This window comes from Cyclopterus lumpus, chromosome 12, assembly GCF_009769545.1.
Source record: "Cyclopterus lumpus isolate fCycLum1 chromosome 12, fCycLum1.pri, whole genome shotgun sequence".
Lineage (NCBI taxonomy): Eukaryota > Metazoa > Chordata > Actinopteri > Perciformes > Cyclopteridae > Cyclopterus > Cyclopterus lumpus.
In genome coordinates, this window is record NC_046977.1 from 178,027 (window position 1) to 203,215 (window position 25,189).

General features: G+C 44.3%; 1 protein-coding gene across 1 annotated transcript in view; it reads right to left on the minus strand.

The window, feature by feature from the left end:
- Positions 1-4,407: 4,407 nt before the first annotated feature.
- gfra2b (GDNF family receptor alpha 2b) overlaps positions 4,408-25,189 on the minus strand; it is a 30,549-nt gene continuing 9,767 nt past the window's right edge. The window contains exons 4-10 of the mRNA XM_034547138.1: positions 16,609-16,808; positions 15,095-15,282; positions 11,839-11,948; positions 11,411-11,551; positions 10,614-10,798; positions 5,213-5,260; positions 4,408-4,553 (exon numbers count right to left, since the gene is read on the minus strand). Of these exons, the coding sequence (XP_034403029.1) occupies positions 4,455-4,553; positions 5,213-5,260; positions 10,614-10,798; positions 11,411-11,551; positions 11,839-11,948; positions 15,095-15,282; positions 16,609-16,808 (971 nt within the window). The 3' untranslated portion in view covers positions 4,408-4,454. The remainder of the gene's footprint in view (positions 4,554-5,212; positions 5,261-10,613; positions 10,799-11,410; positions 11,552-11,838; positions 11,949-15,094; positions 15,283-16,608; positions 16,809-25,189) is intronic.

Sequence of the window (25,189 nt, forward strand, 5' to 3'; positions counted from 1 at the left end):
TTGGAGACACCTGAATCTCACGAAAGGCACCTGAACACACCAAAGACTCCTGAACCACACCAAAGACAACTGAAGCTCATCAAAGACACCTGAACACACCTGAACTACACAAAAGGCACTTGAACTACACTAAAGACACCTGAGCTCCACTAAAGACACCTGAAGACACCTGAACTACACAAAAGACACTTGGAGACACCTGAACCTCACCAAAGACACCTGACCTACACAAAAGACACTTGAAGACACCTGAATCTCACGAAAGGCACCTGAACACACCAAAGACACCTGAACCACACCAAAGACAACTGAAGCTCATCAAAGACACCTGAACACACCTGAACTACACAAAAGACACCTGAAGACACCTGAACTACACAAAAGACACTTGGAGACACCTGAATCTCACGAAAGGCACCTGAACACACCAAAGACTCCTGAACCACACCAAAGACAACTGAAGCTCATCAAAGACACCTGAACACACCTGAACTACACAAAAGGCACTTGAACTACACTAAAGACACCTGAGCTCCACTAAAGACACCTGAAGACACCTGAACTACACAAAAGACACTTGGAGACACCTGAACCTCACCAAAGACACCTGACCTACACAAAAGACACTTGAAGACACCTGAATCTCACGAAAGGCACCTGAACACACCAAAGACACCTGAACCACACCAAAGACAACTGAAGCTCATCAAAGACACCTGAACACACCTGAACTACACAAAAGGCACTTGAACTACACTAAAGACACCTGAACTACACAAAAAACACCTGAACTACACAAAAGGCACCTTAAGACACTTGAACCTCAGAAAGGCACCTGACCACACCTGAACTACACAAAATACACCTGAACCTCACAAAAGACACCTGAAGACATCTGAGCTACATAAAAAAAAACAGGAACTACACAAAAGATACCTGAAGACACCTGAACCTCATGAAAGACATCTGAAGACACCTGAACTACATAAAAGAAACCTGAAGACACCCAAGCTACATGAAAGACACATGAACCTCACGAAAGACACCTGAATTACATAAAAGATACCAGAAGACACTAAGCTACACAAAAGACATCTAGAGACACCTGAACTACACAAAACACACCTGAAGACACCTGAACCTCCTGAAAGACACTCTAAACTATGACTTGTTGATTACTTTTTTACACTGACATGTGTACACAGGTTTCAATCAGAAGTACACTTCATCAATCTCTTTATCTTCATCATCATATATATATTTATTTATGTGCACAGAACAAAGTGAGGAAAGGTTTTAAACTTGACTGAATACATTTATGAAAGCAGCCTTCATCAATGAACTTCATCCAATCAATAATGTTATGATAACGTGATCATGTGATTGGTCCTTTAGTGTGTTTCAAATGTGTAATTTTAAACGATGTCCATCGAGCCATCGGCTTGGGGGTCGAGCGGGTGTGTGATACCTGATGGGAGCTAGAAGTTAATTAAAAGCGGGTTAACTGTGAAATGTAGGAACCTTTATTCCCCCAGCTGTGTTTTCTCAAAAATTGCCAATGGTTTGCACACCCATACTGAAACCAGATTATCTCCTCAACCACAAGCGCTATTGGAATAATTTCAACGGTATAATATACAGAAAACACTTGTGAGATTAGTTAAGATATATATATATATATATATAACAGTATATGTGTTCCTGGTGTATTGGTTGATGATAGAACACAGAGAAAAAGAAGAACAATATTTAATAAAATAAACTTCCAGGATGAATATCTTTTTTAAATTACGCATTCACAAGCTTTAGACTCTACCATATCATAGCACAATATGTAGTATGTCTGTGCAAAGTTTGACTTTGATTAAGCAAAGTAAAATATTTTTTCTTATTTGTTTATTTCACAAGTTTAGGCATCTATTAATTTTGTGTGATATTGCCATTTTCTCATGTAACACAATATTTATTTTATTTTATATCATTAATGGTGTTCAATACATCCACATACAGCAGTAACATACAGTAAATACACCAACATATTGCTGTGTGCCCTCAAATCATCATAAAATATTGGCAGATGAATATTTCTTTTTCCACTCGTTTGTCCCTCTCTCCGGCGTTGACAGGCTGATTTTCGCCTAAGCCCCCTCCTTTTAATCGTACGAGCCTATGGGAGCCATCTAAAGCCATCCAAATGAGACTGACAGCCACTCAAAATGAGTCAAGTACCACATTGTGTGACCAATAGTATTTGATCTACTGAGACTCGAAATTAGAGGAAGTCTCTAGAGGTTCAGTAAGTATTAAAGTCGGTGTTCTGTCCAATAGCAGTTCACATGTTCCTTTAGACCGCGCCTCCCTTTAAGGACAACACTCACTTCCTGTCCTCTGCTGTGAATGAGGAAGTGCTATGGTAAGTGTTTAAATGTTGTAGCATTGTTAGCCTGTGATGCTAGCAGAGAAAAGCCGACAGCTGTTGTTCCAGATGTTACTTTTATTTACATCTCCAGACACATATTTCAGTTCCACTGAAGCGCTGTTCAATTTTACAAATATATCAGCAAATATACAACCTCACTTTTATGTTTTTCTTCCACTAGTCGACTTGTCTCTTATTCCCTCCACACAACCAGAAAGTGTGAGACCTCGCTAGTGGCCTCGCTAGTGGCCTCGCTAGTGGCCCCGTTTGTGACCCCGCTAGTGGCCCTGTTTGTGACACTGCTAGTGGCCCCGTTTGTGACCCCGCTAGTGGCCTCGCTAGTGGCCTCGCTAGTGGCCCTGTTTGTGACACTGCTAGTGGCCCCGTTTGTGACCCCGCTAGTGGCCTCGCTAGTGGCCCTGTTTGTGACACTGCTAGTGGCCCTGTTTGTGACACTGCTAGTGGCCCTGTTTGTGACACTGCTAGTGGCCTCGCTAGTGGCCCTGTTTGTGACCCCGCTAGTGGCCTCGCTAGTGGCCCTGTTTGTGACCCCGCTAGTGGCCTCGCTAGTGGCCCTGTTTGTGACACTGCTAGTGGCCCTGTTTGTGACACTGCTAGTGGCCCTGTTTGTGACACTGCTAGTGGCCTCGCTAGTGGCCCTGTTTGTGACCCCGCTAGTGGCCTCGCTAGTGGCCCTGTTTGTGACCCCGCTAGTGGCCTCGCTAGTGGCCCTGTTTGTGACACTGCTAGTGGCCCCGTTTGTGACCCCGCTAGTGGCCTCGCTAGTGGCCCTGTTTGTGACACTGCTAGTGGCCCCGCTGGTGGCCTCGCTAGTGGCCCTGTTTGTGACACTGCTAGTGGCCCCGTTTGTGACCCCGCTAGTGGCCTCGCTAGTGGCCCTGTTTGTGACACTGCTAGTGGCCCCGCTAGTGGCCCCGTTTGTGACCCCGCTGGTGGCCTCGCTAGTGGCCTCACTTCCGGTGAATATTCTTCAAATAAAAATATACATCATTGAGCACCCGGATTGGGTCCCACTGAGTTTAGGGTGTTAACTAATTGTTGGTCCAAAGCTAAATAGTCCCTTATGGTATTGTGGACTATGAATACTCAGAGATAATGTAATCTCACTAGTTTTTAGGTTCGGGAGTCTTCTTTCGGCCGCTAGCAGGCCAATAATCCTTCTTTCTCCTTCAAGTATGTCAGAAATAACAGTAAAGTAAGGCCACACCAAAGAAACTGATCTCTTTTCCAGCTGAAGGAGGGCTCATAGTCCACATCCTGGTCTATGACTCATGGACAATAGCCCACAGAGTGACGGGAGGTGAAGTACTGTGATGTCATGAGAGGAAGTGTCTTTAATGGGAGATACATCCCCTCCTAGTGGTTGCAGCAGAGACTACATCCCATCATGGCATCTGGTTAAAAACTACAATTACCATAGTCAGCAGGGCAGCCGGGGCCCAGCTGAAAGAGAGCTGGATGATGACCCTGAAGGAGCTGGTGTGAGAACAAAGGAGCAGTCGAGAAGAAAGAAAGTCTGCTGTTACGTTGAAGACAATGATACTTGTTTGTTTTGTGTTGCGGCTTTTCTGAGTGACACACACACACGTACACACACACAGACACACACACACCCACACACGCGTACACACACACACACACACATACACACACACACACACTATATCAAAAACAAACTATCATATTACACATTAAATGAAGTCTGTACAGAATGAAGATAAAGAGCTCACTGGTTTGTGTCTATGAGGGACCCCGTTACCCGCTAACGAGGGGAGGGCGGCCATGTGTGTGTGTGTGTGTGTGTGTGTGCCTGTGTGTTTTTAGCCCAGCTGTCTCAGGTCCAGGAACACTAGAGGGAGGGAGTTCGAGCCCTCCTGACAGTCTCTCAGTTTCTGCCTTTGTTACGTCTCTCACAAATACAGTCCAGTTCTTCTTCTTCTATCTCTCTGTGTGTGCGTGTGTATGTGTGTGTGTGTGTGTGTGTGTGTGTACAGTGTGTGTGAGTTCATGTTAATCAGACAAACAGTAGAACCAGGACGGACACACACACAGGGAGGAGCGGAGCTGATCGCCGGCTGCTCCTCGGTCCTGCAGAGTCCTGAGCCAACAGAGCCTGGGGGGGGGGAGGGGGGGTGGGGTATGGAGAGAATGGAGTCACATGGGATGCTGAGTGGTTGATTGGATCACATGCTGTCATATTTTCTTTGCTCAGTTTAAAGTTTGCTTTGATTAATATTAAAGTAATTATTGATAAGCTGATTTTCTGTCACCCAGCAAAAATTGTATGTTTCACAAAACTAACATGACAACAGGGGATACCTTAATTTAAAGGCTGTCTTATTAATTGTAATAACTAGATGATATCGTCCTGAATGTGTCCCATTTAGTAAAACCTGGATCCAGAGTCCAGTATCTGGAGCCTGAATCTGGACGTTCTACTTGACGATCTTCTCTCGGCTTGTCCAGCGTTTGGTTCCTCTGATTTGTTGTTCTGGAGCGGCTGGATCTAAAGAATCAATGTGTGCTGCTGAAGGCTGAATAGCATCATTTTATTCTCAAATTCACGGTCCAGAAGAAACATTTACAGAACTGAACCTCACATCAAGAACTGTACCACATCGTCATCCATCAAGTGTTTGAAAACAAAGGTCCTTTGGAGGAGCCACATGTGTGTGATGTTATGAATGCATGGCAAATATCTAAAAGCTTGTTATTTCCATAATTAGTATTTTCGTGTCAAAAACACTGAGGGGTGAAATCGAAGGTCCTCACCTCCTCACACTCAAAGTCATCAGAAGGGATGCACTTTGGGCCTCCATCCTGGAAAACAAGAAGTCGGCCATCATTAGGTTTTATGTTATACAATATAATATAATATGATATAATATAATAAAATATATTATATCCAAATCATTCTCACAGCTCTCTCGTACATCACAAAATATATGCTGCCTTGATGAGAAAAAGAAAGATGTGTAAAGTCAACTACATGACTGTCATGAAGAATATGTCAGCCTAAATGAATCAACTCCTCCAAGTCATATTAATACTCACATTCCTCGAGGCACCGGCCGAGGAGGTGGAGTAGCAGCCATCTTTGACTCAAGCCTATTAATGAATCCTAAACCTAAACTAAACTACAACTCATTTGAAAGCCTTGTTCTTAGTCTTTCACATCCAACCTGTAAAACATTACAGCCAATTCTATTTGTTATACTGTACCGGCCACAAGGTCCATATTCAGAATTTATATCTGAATTTTCTGAGTGTTTATCAAGTTTAGTCCTTAAAACTGATAAGGTTATTATTGTAGGAGATTTTAATATTCATGTGGATATTGATAATGATTGCCTTAGTACTGCATTTATCTCATTGTTGGACTTGATTGGCTTCTGTCAGAGAGTACAGAAACCCACTCACTGCTTTGGCCACACCCTCCACCTTGTTCTTACATATGGCATTGACATTGAGCATTTGGAGGTCTTCCCACAGAACCCTCTTCTGTCAGACCATTACCTCATAACTTTTGACTTTATACTCCCGGAGTGTACACCGTTAGTCAAATGTTTCTACACCAGATGTCTAACTGACAGTGCTGTAGCTAAATTTAAAGAAGCGATTCCTTCTGCATTTGATTCAATACCACGTCTCAATGTGACGGAGGACTCCTGTGCTAACTTTAGTCCGTCCCAGATTGATCATCTTGTCGATAGTGCTACAGGCTCACTGAGAATGACACTAGACTCGATAGCCCCACTGAAGAAAAAGACAGTGAGTCAAAGGAGGTTTGCTCCCTGGTAGAACCCTCAGACCCAAAAACTAAAGCAAACTTAACGAAAGCTTTAAAGCATATGGCGTTCCACCAATCTGGAAGAATCACGCTTAGTTTGGAGAGACAGCCTTAAAACATATAAAAAGGCTCTCCGTAATGCCAGAGCAGCCTATTACTCATCAGTAATAGAGAAAAATAAGAACAACCCCAGGGTTCTCTTTAGCACTGTAGCCAGGCTGACGAGAGTCACAGCTCTGTGGAGCCGTGTATTCCTATATACCTCAGTAGTAGTAGTAGTAGTAGTAGTAGTAGTAGTAGTAGCTCTGTGGAGCCGTGTATTCCTATAGACCTCAGTAGTAGTAGTAGTAGTAGTAGTAGTAGTAGTAGCTTTGTGGAGCCGTGTATTCCTATAGACCTCAGTAGTAGTAGTACATTACATTGCATTACATGTCATTTAGCTGACGCTTTTATTCAAAGCGACTTACAATAAGTGCATTAAACCATGAGTCCAAACTCAGAACAAGAATCAAGCAAGTACAGTTTCTTCAATAAAGTTAAACTACAAAGTGCTATCGGTAAGAGACACGTAAGTGCTATTACGGCACTACCTTCCCTATTCAAGGTATAGTCGAAAAAGATGTGCTATTAGTTTGCGACGGAAGATGTAGAGACTTTCTGCTGTCCTGAGGGGGAGCTCATGGGCTCATGGGGAGCTCATTCCACCAATGAGGAGCCAGCACAGCCAAACATTGTGACTTTGTTGAGTGTTTAGCTCGAAGTGAAGGAGCTACAAGCCAATTGGCAGAAGCCGAGCGAAGTGAGCGAGGTGGGGTGTGAGATTAGACCATGGATGTAGACCGGACCCGATCTGTTCGCAGCACGGTACGCAAGCGGAGGATTGTGGGTACATTTCGGGAGGTTGAAGACCAGCCAAGCAGCTGCATTCTGGATGAGCTGTATAGGTCGAATGACATTAGCAGGTAGACCTGCCAGGAGGGAGTTGCAATAGTCTAGCCGTGAGATGACCAGAGCCTGGACCAGAACCTGTGCCGCCTTCTGAGTGAGAAGAGGTCGTATTCTCCTGATAGGTACAGCATGTACCTACAGGAGCGTGTTATTGCGGTAATGTTGGCAGTCAGGGAGAGTTGACTGTCGAGCGTCACTCCGAGGTTCCTGGCAGTCGGAGTCGGAGCCAACACTGAGTTGTTGAAGTTGATAGTCAGGTCGTGGGTGGGAGAGCCTTTTCCTGGAAGGAGGAGAGAGAATGACAGAGCCGAGAGAGTTGGTGTACAGAGAGAAGAGAAGAGGACCAAGGACTGAGCCCTGAGGGACCCCAGTAGTCAGAGGACAAGGCTCAGACACAGATTCTCTCCAGGTTACCCGGTAAGAGCGGTCGGTGAGGTAGGATGAGAAGAGTGAGAGCAGAGCCTGAGATACCAGGTCCTGGAGGGAGGACATGAGGATCTGGTGGTTCACTGTGTCAAAGGCAGCGGAAAGGTCTAGAAGGATAAGGACAGAGGAGAGAGAGGAGGCTCTAGCAGTGTGAAGCTGCTCAGAGACAGCAAGGAGGGCAGTCTCTGTTGAGTGGCCTGTCTTGAATCCAGACTGGTGGGGGTCTAGAAGGTTGTTACTGTGGAGAAAGGAGGAGACTTGGTTAAAGATAGCTCGCTCTAGAGTTTTGGAAAGGAAGGGGAGGAGAGAGACAGGTCTGTAGTTATTGACTTCAGATGGGTCGAGAGTGGGTTTCTTCAGGAGAGGGTTGACTCCGCCTCCTTCAGAGAGTTGGGGGAAACAGCCGGTTGAGAGGGAGGTGTTAATAAGATGGGTGAGAAAGGGAAGAAGGTCCGGAGCAATAGACTGGAGAATGTGAGACGGGATGGGGTCAAGGGGGCAGGTGGTTGGGGGGTCAGAGGTTACCAAGGTAAGAACTTGATTAGGAGACAGGGGGATAAAAGAGGAAAACGAGGGGGAAGAAGATGAAGTTACTGGAGGTGTAGTTATGGAAGATGGATTAGTAAATGAAGAGCGTATGTCGTCTATCTTTTTTGTAAAGTAGTCAACAAAGTGGCTTGGTAGAAGGGTGGAGGGAGGGGAGGACCAGGGGGGTCAAGGAGGTTGGAAAAAATAGAGAAGAGCTTTTTGGGGTTAGATAAAGAGGATTCGATTCTGGATTGATAGAACAGACTTTTGGCTGCAGAGATAGACGCAGAGAAGGAGGAGAGAAGAGAATGATAGGCGAGCAGGTCGCTGGCGTGTTTGGATTTTCGACATTTCCTTTCCGATGCTCGCATAGTGGCTCTCTCGGCGCGCACCGGTTCGGACAACCACGGAGCCGGAGAGGACTTGAGGACCTTTTAGAGTCGTAAGAGGACAGAAATAATCAAGAGAGGAAGACAGCGTAGAGAGGAGAGTGTCAGTGGCAAAGTTAGGCTGCATGAGTGAGAAGGAATCGGTTGAAGGGAGGGCTGACAGAACAGAGGAGGCCAGAGAGGAGGGTGAGAGGGTGAGAGGGTGAGAGGATGAGAGAGAGAGAGAGGGTGAGAGGGTGCGGATGTTGCGACGGACAGGTGCAGAGTCCGTTGTGGGAGGGTTGTCAGTTCCAAAGAGTGGGAGAGAGTACGAGATGAAGAAGTGGTCAGAGACAGGAAGTGGAGTTACAGTGAGGTTAGATGTAGAGCAGTTTCTGGTGAAAATATAGTCAAGGTGGTTGCCAGCTTTGTGAGTAGGAGGGGAAGGACTGAGAGAGAGAGCAAAGGAAGACAGTAGGACTAGCAGGTCACATGACTTCTCTGTCTGGATGTTAAAGTCACCCAGAAGGATGAGCGGGGGGGACGTTTTCTGGGAAGTTTGATAGGAGGACGTCTAGTTCTTCCAAGAAGTCTCCCAAGGAACCAGGTGGACGGTAGAGAACAACAATGGTTAGATGAACCGGATGAGTAACCGTCACTGCATGAAACTCAAAAGACAGTGGGGTAAATAATGGAAGCGGGTAGAGAGCAAAACTCCATTTGGGTGAGATGAGTAGACCTGAACCACCACCCCATCACCACTTTATCATCAACACTTCATCACCACATCTTCCTCATATTATCACCACATCATCAAAACTTCATCACTAATTCATCACCACTTTATCATATCATCATAACATAATCAAATAATCACCACTTCATCATAACCACATCATCAACACATCAACACATCATCACCAATTAATAACCACTGCATCATCACTTTATCGCCACAACACCACCACTTCCAGACCACTTCATCATCATATCATCATCACCACTTCATCACCACATCATCACTTTATCACCACTTCATCAAAATGTTTAGCTGTTTCACTCATGGGGACTTGCCACAGGGGTATAATCCAATATCCCTGAACAAACGCAAGCCATGCTCACTTTCACGTGCACACACAGACTCAATATAATTACATTATTTTTCTTTCTTTTTCTATCTTATGCATTTTTCATTTTATGTTTGTAATTTTGTAACATTTTAAATATTATATAGGTGGAGGCTTCAAATAAGCCCAGTTGGCTTTTTGTCTCTTCCTGCACTGTGATTTTCATTTATCTCTGTTGTGATTTTATTGTTTGAATTGTGCAAATAAATAAATAAATCACCACATCATCAGCACTTCATCATCACTTTATCATCATTTCATCACCACTTCATCATCATATCATTACCACTTCATCATTACATCATAACCGCATCACCACGTCATCAGGTGTCAACGTTTACATGTGCAAACCGTTCTTCCTCTGGGCCCACTAGGGGTTTTATTTATTTATATATATATATATATATATATATATATATATATATATATATATATATATATATATATATATATATATATACACGTGTGTGATGTCATGAGAGGAAAGGTCATCAATGGGAGATATGTCCCCTCCCAGTGGTTGCAGCAGGGACTACAACCCATCATGGCAGCTGGGTAATGGACTACAATTCCCAGTCACCAGGGCAGGCGGAGCCAAGGCTGCCGCCCAGCTGAAAGAGAGCGGGCTGATTACCCGGAGGGGGCTGACATGAGGGAGAACAAAGGAGAGGAGCAGAGGAGATGAAAGAGTATGCTTTATGTTACGTGGAAGACCAAGAATAGTTATGTTTGTTTTGTGTACGGCTTTTCTGCCGGAGCTAAGTTGATCCTTTTTTTAAATACATAATTTTTAAATTAGAAACCACTGCTTGTCGTCCTGTTTTGTGCACCCACGTTTCACAAGCCGATCCCAACCTCTCAAGACATCACAATATATATATATATATATATATATATATATATATATATATATATATATATAAATAAATATACAACACATAGATGTTTCATTATATGTATCTCTAATAGAAAAGAGAAGAAATGACCTGCAGGTTGGCACAGGTGGAGAACACACAGGCGCTGTCGTGGGGTTTGATGGCATTGGTGTGTAGGGAGGGGCCGGGTATAGAGATGATTGGCGGCTGGGCGGGGGGGAAGAAGGTGGATGACAGTTCGGTCACCAGAAGAGTTCCTCCTTCTGCTCCGTAACCGAAAGACTGGATGGCGTTTTCTGTGAATCAACATAAGGAACTCCTCTCACTTCCTGTTTCTTTACTGGAGGAGTAATCTCGATCACACAGAACTCATGTGTTTCTTATACACACAGTCATACTTTTGTTACGTTTGTTTTTCACAAAATAGGTGAGCGAAATACGTGAAAATACGTAAAAATACATCATAATACACACAAAATACATCAAAATACGTGATCTCTGGACATCCTCAAAGGATCCAGAATATGTGTTGAACATCTACAGTGTCGACATATTTAGAGTTTGTGTTGTATTTGTAGATGTAACGGGTTTCCCCGTTATCCGGTGAGTCTCGGACTTAACAGAGGCAGCAACACAATCTTAGTACGACAGCTGAATGACGGCTCCTCGCCTCCCGCTTCTCAGTCCCTACTGGTCTTTATTGGGAAGCGACACAGACAGATTAGCCCCAGCTGAGACTGATTAGACATCATTTCTGCACTGTTCCCTGACCCCCCCCCCCCCCGCTCCACCCACTCTGCAGCTGAGCCTAACCACACCCCACTGCCACATTAGATAAACTCTTCTCTGCAGACAAACCTGCAGTTCGTGACCCGACTAGTGAAGACTACCTCCCTATGTGGACTCACTGAGGCAGCTGTTGTGAGTGAAGTCTCGCTGGAAGGCGTCACACTGGCGCTCCTGATTGGCCGTTCCCCTGCAGGTGCACCACAGGCTCATGGTGATGTTGGACGGACTGCTGTCGCTGTAGTTGGGCGTCACATCAGAGCCTGAGATAGAAACAGAGAGAGGGGGGGGAGATTAGTCAGGAAGAAAGCGAAAGAGGATTTTGGCAAATTGGGATTTGAATCAGTGGATGATTTCCAGAGAGGAAGTGAGTCACCTGCAGTGTGTTTCACACAGTGGACTGTAAATCCTCTCATCATCATAAAATTCATAATAAAGAAAAGAAGAAGACTGAGGTTTGGTCGATTATCAGATCACAAAAGTCCCTGATGATGAAATATGCTCATTAAACATGAAACAGGTTTTCCTGACAAAAGAATAAATGAGTCACCGATGAGGCCGACGTAGGACATCAGGCAGCCGTGGTCGTTGTCTCGAGGACAGCTGGTGGCGCTGTGAGACGTCATCTGGCAGTTCATGTGGAAGTCAGCCAGCCGAGACCTGCAGCATACAGGAAGCAAGAGGAGGAAATACATCCATGAAGGAACAGGAAGTGAATAGTGGCAATGAAGATCTGATGAAGAGTCATCGAAGAGGAAGCTAGTTAGCAGAAGAGGAAGAAGAGAAAGAAGAGGAAGAGGAGGTTCATTATCTGGAGGGGGGTCACAGTGTCAGACCCAGGTACTAAAGAAACCCTGGTCCTATATCTGGAGGGGGGGGGGGGGGGGGGGTCACAGCATTACCTTCTTCCTGCTCTAATCGTGTGCTTTAGTGAAACAAGCCTTCACTCCTGTCTTATTCAAATATGTTTATTTTTTCATGTACTTATTTCAAAGACCTGGTTCAGGTATGTGTTGGTTCAGAGACAGTACAGGAGCCAGGTTCTGGTCTGGATCTGACCCAGATGAAACATCAGAGAAAGTACAGGAGCCTGGTTCTGGTTTGGATCTGACCCTGAGGAAACATCAGAGACAGTACAGGAGCCTGGTTCTGGTCTGGATCTGACACAGATGAAACATCAGAGACAGTACCCTTGTTCTGGTCTGGATCTCAGTCTTCTTCGGGGTTCTGGTCTGTGGTGTTTCCAAGTCTTCCTTAGGGTCCTGGTCTGTGGTGTTCCCCATTCTTCCTCAGGGTCCTGGTCTGTGGTGATCTCCATTATTCCCAGGGTACTGTTCTTGTGTGCTTCTCAATATTCCTCAGGTTCCTGGTATGTGGAGTTCCCCAGTCTTCTTCAGGGTCCTGGTCTGTAATATTTCCCAATATTCCTCAGGTTCCTGTTCTGCGGTGTTCCCCAGTCTTCTTCAGGGTCCTGTTCAGTGGTGCTTTAGTCTTCTCTGAGGGTCCTCGTCTGTGCTGTTTCCCAGTCTTCTTCAAAGTCCTGGTCTGTGCCGTTTCCTATTCTTCCTCAGGGTGCTGGTCTGTGGTGTTTCCCAGCCTTCTTCAGGGTCCCGGTCTGCGGTCTTTCCCAGTCTTACTCAGGGTCCTGGTCTGTGGTGATTCCTAGTCTTCCTCAGGGTCCTCGTATGTGCTGTTTCCCAGTCTTACTCAGGGTCCTGGTCTGTGGTATTTCCCAGTCTTCCTCAGGGTCTTGGTCTGTGGTGTTTCCCATTCTTCTTCAGGGTCCTGGTCTGTGGTGTTTCCCAGTCTTCCTCAGGGTCTTGGTCTGTTGTGTTACCCAGTCTTCCTCAGCTTCCTGATTTGTGCTGTTTCCCAGTCTTCTTCAGGGTCCTGGTCTGTAATATTTCCCAATATTCCTCAGGTTCCTGTTCTGCGGTGTTCCCCAGTCTTCTTCAGGGTCCTGTTCAGTGGTGCTTTAGTCTTCTCTGAGGGTCCTCGTCTGTGCTGTTTCCCAGTCTTCTTCAAAGTCCTGGTCTGTGCCGTTTCCTAGTCTTCCTCAGGGTGCTGGTCTGTGGTGTTTCCCAGCCTTCTTCAGGGTCCCGGTCTGCGGTCTTTCCCAGTCTTACTCAGGGTCCTGGTCTGTGGTGATTCCTAGTCTTCCTCAGGGTCCTCGCCTGTGCTGTTTCCCAGTCTTCCTCAGGGTCCTGGTCTGTGGCGTTTCCCAGTCTTCCTCATTGTCTTGGTCTGTGGTGTATCCCAGTCTTCTTTAGGGTCCTTGTCTGTGGTGTTTCCAAGTATTCCTCAGTTTCCCAGTCTTCCTTATTGTCTTGGTCTGTGGTGTATCCCAGTCTTCTTTAGGGTCCTTGTCTGTGGTGTTTCCAAGTATTCTTCAGGGTCCCGGTCTGCAGTTTTTCCCAGTCTTACTCAGGGTCCTGGTCTGTGGTGATTCCTAGTCTTCCTCAGCTTCCCAATTTATGCTGTTTCCCAGTCTTCTTCAGGGTCCTGGTCTGTGGTGTTCCTCAGTCTTCCTCAGGGTCCTGGTTTGTGGTGTTTCCTAGTCTTCCTCAGGGTCCTGGTTTGTGGTGTTTCCCAGTCTTCCTCAGGGTCCTGGTTTGTGGTGTTTCCCAGTCCTCTGTGACCTCCAGGAAGGAGGCCGCTCTTTCCATTACGCCACCTCACCTCACTGCCGGTGGTGTAATGGAGCGACAGTAATAATGGAGAAGCAGTTTAGCTGCTTGCGCCTCATGTGTTTGCATTAATCCCACTGCCTTTAGATGGAGTGTTCTCAGCGCGATGGGTCATAAGGAACCCGATACAGACAGATCCACATCTACCCGATGAGGCCTGGTGGAGACCTCCAACATGTCGGAAGGAGTTAAGTTGACTGTTTTTCTGTGACCTGTTCAAGGTCGGAAAGCATCCACTTCCTCATCCTCCTCACAAGGAAAACAAATAACATCCACATGAAGCTCTGCTGATTCTCTATTTCTACACTTCACGTATAATGTTCATGTTTCATCATGCACAGACTCAAACATGAATAGTGTCTGTTTTATCTTTTTCTCCATAGAGCTCCATTTTTGCCAACTATAAAAATAGTCCCCACCTCACTATTTCCATTTTGTTTGATATAAACTACAGTGAACAGCTGTTCTCTGAGATGAAATACGATATGCTAATCTTAGGTTAGCGTATTAGCTGGCTGACATGTCCCGTTTACCAGAATTATGTTGTGATAATAAGACGGATCTGATGCAATCCTCAAACACAAAAGTCTGTTCAAAATCTAAAGCCAATCCAACAAATAGTTGTTCAGGCCGGGCCAACACAAATCCAGTTTAATGCTCACGTAAATAACACGTAAATATATATATATATACCTATATATATATATATATATATATATACCTATATATATATATACCTATATATATATATATATACCTATATATATATATATATATATATATATATATATATATATATATATATACCTATATATATATATATATATATATATATATATATATATATATATATATATATATAGGTTCTACTTCCTCCACTTCAAGCTTCTCTAACCTTCAAAGCCAGTAGTTATCAAACAAACGTGTAATTTCGACCCGGAGTGTTGGAGATTTCTCTCCAATTAAACCCTCCAGCAGCTGATTCCCCTGATTGGTTCCTCTGGCCTGTCAATAATCAGAGAAATGAGCGGCATCGAGCTGAAAGCTGTTTTGGAGTCGTGAACGTGAACCTACGGTCACGGCGGCTCCTGATTGGCCGCGGAAGGACGGAGTTCTTACCTGCAGAGGGCGTCGGCGCGGCAGGTGCGCCGGAGCTCCAGGCAGGTGGGCTTGTGCCGCTGCTGGTGGGAGCAGGAAGGCACGATGGTGCGGCGGCGGCGCTCGGCACACGCCTGGTCCGGACACGAGCAGAACAGCAGGGGGTAACTCAGCTCCCATGAGACCCGCTCGAAGAACTGACGCAGGGCCTGAGAGGCACAGGGTTCACAAGCCTTTAAACAGTCATATATATATATATATATATATATATATATATATATATATATATATATATATATATATATATATATATATACATGAAGTACTACGAGCATGAAGTACTACGCGCATGAAGTACTACGAGCATGAAGTACTACGCGCATGAAGTACCACGCGCATGAAGTACCACGCGCATGAAGTACCACGAGCATGAAGTACGTCTTAAAGGCGTTACGCAGCATTGAAACAACCAGTGGAGCGAAACTTCATCAGACTACTGCGGTGTACGGGAGAACTGTTATAAACCAACGCCGGAACAATGAACACATGAACAATGAACACATGAACAATGAACACATGAACACTGAACACATGAACAATGAACACAGGAACAATGAACACAGGAACACATGAACAATGAACACAGGAACAATGAACACATGAACACTGAACACAGGAACAATTAACACAGGAACACATGAACAATGAACACAGGAACAATGAACACAGGAACAATGAACACATGAACACTGAACACAGGAACAATGAACACAGGAACAATGAACACATGAACACTGAACACAGGAACAATTAACACAGGAACAATGAACACATGAACAATGAACACATGAACACAGGAACAATGAACACATGAACACATGAACAATGAACACATGAACAATGAACACATGAACAATGAACACAGGAACAATGAACACATGAACAATGAACAATTAACACATGAACAATGAACAATGAACACATGAACAATGAACACAGGAACAATGAACACATGAACAATGAACACATGAACAATTAACACATGAACAATTAACACAGGAACACTGAACACAGGAACAATGAACACATGAACAATGAACACATGAACAATGAACACATGCCTCGGCCAAATAAAAGCGTGCAATACACTAGTTTTAATTGAATCTTGAATTTTGCGCATAATGCGATTAATCGCGATTAATCGATTAAATGTTTTCATCTTTTGCCCAGCACTAATATATATATATATATATATATATATATATATATATATATATAAAATTAATAAACAGTTCAATGCTTTATCTCGAGGGCCAAAGGGCAGCGCTCTAATACTCATATTCAAGAGGACATTCGGTTAGAGGTGAAGAGAGGTTTAAAGAAATGAGCAGAACATTTTCAAGGAGCCTTTGATGATGTCACCTTAAATAATAATGCTTTCATGCAGATGAATTATGGGAGTTGTATAATGTTCACAGTTACATCCCAAGCCTCTTATGTGTTGTTTCCTCGCATGAGCCGGAAGTTGTACCCACTTTCTGACATCTTTTCCGGCTGCACGGCTCCTGATTGGCCACGGAGGGCTGAGGGGGCGTGGCCTTGCTGCAGATGGAGTTGTAGGCGGATCGCAGTCGTTTACACGTCTCGTTCAGGTTACACGCCTTCGCTGCGTCCAGACACGGGTTACAGGGTTTCCCTGTCTCAGAGCAGGGGCTCATCTTCAACAGGGAAGAATCTGCATTAGGAGGAGGAGGAGAAAGAGGAGGAGGAAGAGTAGGAAGAGAGTTTCACTGTTTTACAGAACCCTCTGAGCTTTTCCAGCAGTATTTCCCACAGCCTTCATTTACTTTCTGCTCCTGAGAAACATTTCACCATCAGCTGTGATCACAGAAGGATATTATTATTATTATTTTTATCACTCCAACGTTGTCTTTCATTTAGATTTGGTGCCAGTAGCTTTGAAGGGAGCTTTTTTTTCGTTGCGCAACATTTCTGTCTTATCTATGGTGGTATGACGTCCACCTGAAGTTCCTCTTTGGCTAACCACTCATCAAAATATCAAAGTTCACTTGAAACATGTTTGGTAACTGTGAAGCTTGAAATGTCAACTAACGGACGCGCAAAATCTAGCTGTTATTTTGAGTTTCACTGATATGGAACGCTCAGCTAAATGTAAACAGGCGTATAGGACTTTATGACTGAATGAAGTACACCCCGTGACTCACTCTCAACCAATCAGAATGCTTGATTTCATCTACCCGTATTGTAAATAGTGCTTATAGTTAGGGCTGAATCAGGTTTGCCCTGGTCCAGCCCCTTGATATGCTGCTATAGGCTTATAGGCTGCTGGGGGATGTTTTCGGATACACTGAGCACCTGTTTGTATGTTGTGTATGTAACTACCCACACTCACACACTCAGACACACCAACACACACACACTCACAACGTTTTGAATCATTTCCAGATGTTTAACAAATGAAATGACTCAGTAGTCATGAGTTATAGTAACCTTCGAGTTTACTTTTGATGTCAGTGACTGTATTCTAGTAATATATTAGTTTATTGTGAATAACATAATAACAACAACATAATAATTATGAAGATAATGATATTAAAGATAGTCAAAATAATGATCCTAATAATGATAATAACAATAATAAAGATAATAATACTAATGATAATAATAACAATGAAAATAATGATAATATAATAATAATGAAAATAATAATAATAATGAAAATAATAAGTTACTATTTATCTTCACTTGACAACTCGATCCAAACAAAAGCAAACGTATCACCGTCTACACCATATGAAGCAGAAAGGTCTTCTTCTCTAACCCGTCCACCTGAGGCAGCCTCTCTCGTCTCCTTGTCTCCTCCCTCCTCAGCCCTTAACGTGTGGCTCTACCTCACAGAGAGAGAGAGAGAGGGAGAGAGAGAGCGAGAGGGAGGGAGAGAGAGAGAGGGAGAGAGAGAGAGAGAGAGAGGATCCGGGGCAGGAGAGGGGCCAATTAGAGAGCTGCCCCAGGTTCTCCTGTTATCTTCCTCGCACACAGCCTCAACAGGATCAACACACAAAGCCCTGCCCTGGGGCACGCACACACACTTATACACGCACGCAGACACACACACACACACGCAGACACACACACGCAGACACACGCACACAAAAACACACACACTTATACACACATGCATACGCATACACTTATACACGCACGCAGACACACACACACGCACACAAAAACACACACACGCAGACACACATTTATACACGTGTACGTGTATACACACACAGCGCTGAGAAATGATCTAACAAGGTCAAACGCAGAACTGGAGGGAGGAAGTTTGGTAACCCTGGTTACTAATGACCTCCTAATGCATAACTCATCTCCGTACTGGTATTGTTAGACCTTAGTGCTGATGAAGGACTCATCTCTGTACTGGTCTTGTTAGACCTTAGTGCTGATAAAGGACTCATCTCTGTACTGGTATTATTAGACCTTAGTGCTGCGTTCGACACCATTGATCATGACATCCTATTACAGAGACTGGATCAGTCGATTGGCATTTCAGGTACCGCACTAAGTTGGTTTAAATCCTATTTATCAGATCGATCTCAATTTGTATTTGTAAACGATGAAGCCTCAATGACCACCAACGTTAATCACGGAGTTCCACAAGGTTCTGTGATTGGACCAATTTTATTTACCTTATATATGCTTCCTTTGGGCAATATTATCAGGAAACACTGCATAAACTTTCATTGCTATGCAGACGATACTCAATTATATCTATGGATCAAACCAGAGGAGACCAACCAGCTCGCTAAAATTCAAGAATGTCTTAAAGACATAAAAACATGGATGACCTGCAACTTCCTGATGTTAAACAAGACAAAACTGAAGTTATTTTACTGGACCCTGAACACCTCAGAGATCAATTATCTGGTGATGTGGTTTCTGTAGATGGCATTGCCCTGGCATCCAACACCACTGTAAAGAATCTCTAGTTATCTTTGACCGAGACTTGTCCTTTAACTCCCACGTTGAACTAATCTCAAGGATTGCATTTCTTCATCTACGTAACATTTCAAAAATCAGGCACATCTTGTCTCAAAAAGATGCAGAAAAGCTGGTTCACGCGTTTGTTACTTCCAGACTAGATTACTGCAACTCCTTATTATCAGGCTGCTCTAATAAGTCTCTTAAGTCCCTCCAGTTGATCCAGAATGCTGCAGCTCGTGTACTCACAAAAACTAAGAAAAGAGATCACATGACTCCTGTATTAGCTGCTCTGCACTGGCTCCCTGTAAAATCAAGAATCACATTTAAAATTCTTCTCCTCACCTACAGAGAGAAAATGAAGGAGGACGTGAAGAAGAAGCAAAGGCGCTGAAGAAGAGCCAACAGTCTGTGTGGTTGGAAACACAAGAACAAGAAGGAAAAGTAAAAGACGAAGAAGGAAGAGAAGAAGGACAAGAAGAATAAGGAGAGGGTCAACAACAACAAGCAGAAGAAGAACAAGGAGAACAACAACAACAACAACAAGCAGAAGAAGAACAAGAAAAAGAAAATGATACGTGATACGTGTAGATGGTGATATGGTGTAGATGGTGATATGGTGTAGATGGTGATATGGTGTAGATGGTGATATGCTGTAGATGGTGATACATGTAGATGGTGATATGGTGTAGATGGTGATATGGTGTAGATGGTGATATGGTGTAGATGGTGATACGAGTAGATGGTGATATGGTGTAGATGGTGATATGATGTAGATGGTGATATGGTGTAGATGGTGATACGAGTAGATGGTGATATGGTGTAGATGGTGATATGGTGTAGATGGTGATACGTGTAGATGGTGATACGAGTAGATGGTGATATGGTGTAGATGGTGATATGGTGTAGATGGTGATACGTGTAGATGGTGATACGAGTAGATGGTGATATGGTGTAGATGGTGATACGTGTAGATGGTGATACGTGTAGATGGTGATATGGTGTAGATGGTGATATGGTGTAGATGGTGATACGTGTAGATGGTGATACGTGTAGATGGTGATATGGTGTAGATGGTGATATGGTGTAGATGGTGATACGTGTAGTTGGTGATATGGTGTAGATGGTGATATGGTGTAGATGGTGATATGGTGTAGATGGTGATACGAGTAGATGGTGATATGGTGTAGATGGTGATATGGTGTAGATGGTGAAACGTGCAGATGGTGATACGTGCAGATGGTGATATGGTGTAGATGGTGATATGGTGTAGATCGTGATATGGTGTAGATGGTGATATGCTGTAGATGGTGATACGTGTAGATGGTGATACGAGTAGATGGTGATATGGTGTAGATGGTGATATGGTGTAGATGGTGATATGGTGATACGAGTAGATGGTGATATGGTGTAGATGGTGATATGGTGTAGATGGTGATATGCTGTAGATGGTGATATGGTGTAGATGGTGATACGTGTAGATGGTGATATGGTGTAGATGGTGATACGTGTAGATGGTGATATGGTGTAGATGGTGATATGGTGTAGATGGTGATACGTGCAGATGGTGATACGTGCAGATGGTGATATGGTGTAGATGGTGATATGGTGTAGATCGTGATATGGTGTAGATGGTGATATGCTGTAGATGGTGATACGTGTAGATGGTGATACGTGTAGATGGTGATATGGTGTAGATGGTGATATGGTGTAGATGGTGATATGGTGATACGAGTAGATGGTGATATGGTGTAGATGGTGATATGGTGTAGATGGTGATATGCTGTAGATGGTGATATGGTGTAGATGGTGATACGTGTAGATGGTGATATGGTGTAGATGGTGATACGTGTAGATGGTGATATGGTGTAGATGGTGATACGTGTAGATGGTGATATGGTGTAGATGGTGATACGTGTAGATGGTGATATGGTGTAGATGGTGATATGGTGTAGATGGTGATACGTGCAGATGGTGATACGTGCAGATGGTGATATGGTGTAGATGGTGATATGGTGTAGATCGTGATATGGTGTAGATGGTGATATGCTGTAGATGGTGATACGTGTAGATGGTGATACGAGTAGATGGTGATATGGTGTAGATGGTGATATGGTGTAGATGGTGATATGGTGATACGAGTAGATGGTGATATGGTGTAGATGGTGATATGGTGTAGATGGTGATATGCTGTAGATGGTGATATGGTGTAGATGGTGATACGTGTAGATGGTGATATGGTGTAGATGGTGATACGTGTAGATGGTGATATGGTGTAGATGGTGATACGTGTAGATGGTGATATGGTGTAGATGGTGATATGGTGTAGTTGGTGATATGGTGTAGATGGTGATATGGTGTAGATGGTGATACGAGTAGATGGTGATATGGTGTAGTTGGTGATATGGTGTAGATGGTGATATGGTGTAGATGGTGATATGGTGTAGATGGTGATACGTGTAGATGGTGATACGTGTAGATGGTGATATGGTGTAGTTGGTGATATGGTGTAGATGGTGATATGGTGTAGATGGTGATATGGTGTAGATGGTGATACGAGTAGATGGTGATATGGTGTAGTTGGTGATATGGTGTAGTTGGTGATATGGTGTAGATGGTGATATGGTGTAGATGGTGATATGGTGTAGATGGTGATACGAGTAGATGATGATATGGTGTAGATGGTGATATGGTGTAGATGGTGATACGTGTAGATGGTGATATGGTGTAGATGGTGATATGAGTAGATGGTGATATGGTGTAGATGGTGATATGGTGTAGATGGTGATATGGTGTAGATGGTGATACGAGTAGATGGTGATATGGTGTAGATGGTGATATGGTGTAGATGGTGATATGGTGATACGAGTAGATGGTGATATGGTGTAGATGGTGATATGGTGTAGATGGTGATATGCTGTAGATGGTGATATGGTGTAGATGGTGATACGTGTAGATGGTGATATGGTGTAGATGGTGATACGTGTAGATGGTGATATGGTGTAGATGGTGATACGTGTAGATGGTGATATGGTGTAGATGGTGATATGGTGTAGATGGTGATACGAGTAGATGGTGATATGGTGTAGTTGGTGATATGGTGTAGATGGTGATATGGTGTAGATGGTGATATGGTGTAGATGGTGATACGAGTAGATGATGATATGGTGTAGATGGTGATATGGTGTAGATGGTGATACGTGTAGATGGTGATATGGTGTAGATGGTGATATGAGTAGATGGTGATATGGTGTAGATGGTGATACGAGTAGATGATGATATGGTGTAGATGGTGATATGGTGTAGATGGTGATATGAGTAGATGGTGATAAACACAGTCACAGTGTCTGATTGATGAAGATGAAGATTGAGATATTTATTCATGAGTGCTGATCATCATCATCAGTGATGTGATTGAGTCTGATGAAGTGTGTGAGAACCTTGAGGACACAAACAACTGTCTGATGACTGAATTGAAATGTCCACCTCCTGATATTGAGCCCAATGATGACCTCATCAATCAAAGAAGAACCAACACTCTTCATTATTGTCTATTTATTTAAATTCATCCATTCATTCACATGACAGAGCTGGTCCCGCCTCCCTCGACAGTCGTGTCTGCAACATCCTTTAATGTTGCGCTTCTCTTTCATTATTATCCTCTTATCTCTGAGCGTTCAGCTTTCAGAGGCTCTGACTGAATCTTCCCATCCCACACTCCGATTCCAGCAGACAGGTGATTTAAGACGCGCATACACACTCTCACACACACACTCTCACACACACTCTCACACACATTCTGACACACATTCTGACACACACACACTCTCCACATGTATGAGCACGCACATGGGCAGATGGATGTTGTGTTTTGTGGATCGGATATTGGAAATAACTGAGACGTCAAACACCGGCTGAACTGTGCGTGTGTGTGTGTGCGTGCGTGCGAGTGCGTGTGTGTGCAAGTGCGTATGTGTGTGTGTGTGCAAACTCCTGAAAACACAGATGACATCACTATGACATGACTAACAGACTGAGACTGACCCAGTTATCAATCTCCGGTTCTATAGAGTCTTTAAGCTGCATTCTCTCTCCTGACCACCAGGGGGCGAGTCCTGTGGTTGTAGGCAGGCCACTCAACAGAGACTGCCCTCCTTGCTGTCTCTGAGCAGCTTCACACTGCTAGAGCAGCCTCTCTCTCCTCTGTCCTTATCCTTCTAGACCTTTCCGCTGCCTTTGACACAGTGAACCACCAGATCCTCATGTCCTCCCTCCAGGACCTGGTATCTCAGGCTCTGCTCTCACTCTTCTCATCCTACCTCACCGACCGCTCTTACCGGGTAACCTGGAGAGGATCTGTGTCTGAGCCTTGTCCTCTCACTACTGGGGTCCCTCAGGGCTCAGTCCTTGGTCCTCTTGTCTTCTCTCTGTACACCAACTCTCTTGGCTCTGTCATTCGCTCGCATGGCTTCACCTACCACAGCTATGCTGACGACACCCAACTGATCCTCTCGTTTCCCCAATCTGAAACACAGGTAGCAGCACGAATCTCTGCCTGTCTGACTGACATCTCTCAGTGGATGTCTGACCGACATCTCTCAGTGGATGTCTGACCGACATCTCTCAGTGGATGTCTGACTGACATCTCTCAGTGGATGTCTGATTGACATCTCTCAGTGGATGTCTGACTGACATCTCTCAGTGGATGTCTGACTGACATCTCTCAGTGGATGTCTGACTGACATCTGTCAGTGGATTACTGACTGACATCTCTCAGTGGATGTCTGATTGACATCTCTCAGTGGATGTCTGACTGACATCTCTCAGTGGATGTCTGACTGACATCTCTCAGTGGATGTCTGACTGACATCTCTCAGTGGATGTCTGACTGACATCTCTCAGTGGTTGTCCGCTCACCACCTGAAAACTAACCCGGACAAGACTGAACTTCTCCTCCTTCCAGGAAAATGCTCTCCCACCCACGACCTGACTATTAACTTCAACAACTCAGTGCTGGCTCCGACTCTGACTGCCAGGAACCTCGGTGTGACACCTGTCAGTCAACTCTCCCTGACTGCCAACATCACCACAATAACACGCTCCTGTAGGTACATGCTGTACAACATCAGGAGAATACGACCCCTTCTCACTCAGAAGGCGGCACAGGTTCTGGTCCAGGCTCTGGTCCAGGTTCTGGTCCAGGCTCTGGTCATCTCACGGCTAGACTACTGTAACTCCCTCCTTCAGGTCTACCTGCTAATGCCATTCGACCTCTACAGCTCATCCAGAATGCAGCTGCTTGACTGGTTTTCAACCTCCCGAAATGTACCCATACTACTCAGCTCCTCCGCGACCTTCACTGGTTACCGGTGGTCGCCCGCATCCGCTTCAAAACATTGGTACTTGCGTACCGTGATGCAAACAGATCGGGTCCGGTCTACATCCAGGACATAGTCTAACCTCACACCCAGGACATGGTCTAACCTCACATCCAGGACATGGTCTAACCTCACATCCAGGACATGGTCTAACCTCACATCCAGGACATGGTCTAACCGTACACCCCACCTCGTTCACTTCGCTCGGCTTCTGCCAATCGGCTTGTAGCTCCTTCACTTCGAGCTAAACACTCAACAACATCACGACTGTTTGCTGTCCTGGCTCCTCATTGGTGGAACGAGCTCCCCATTGACATCAGGACAGCAGAAAGTCTCTACATCTTCCGTCGCAAACTAAAAACACATCTTTTTCGACTATACCTTGAATAGGGAAAGTAGAGCCGTAGTAGCACTCTAGTAGCACTTAAATGTCCCTTACCGATAGCACTTTGTTGTTTAGCACTTTAGTAGCACTTAAATGTCTCTTACTGATAGTACTTTGTAGTTTAACGTTATTGAAGAAATTGTACTTGCTTGATTCTTGTTGTTCTGAGTTTGGACTCATGGTTTAATGCACTTATTGTAAGTTGCTTTGGATAAAAACGTCAGCTAAAATGACATGACATGTAATGTAATGTAATGTATAAGTCTAAGCTTCATGTGTTAAAGCGGCATTCTCTCTACTGACCACCAGGGGGCGACTCCTCTGGTTGTATAGAAATATATGCTT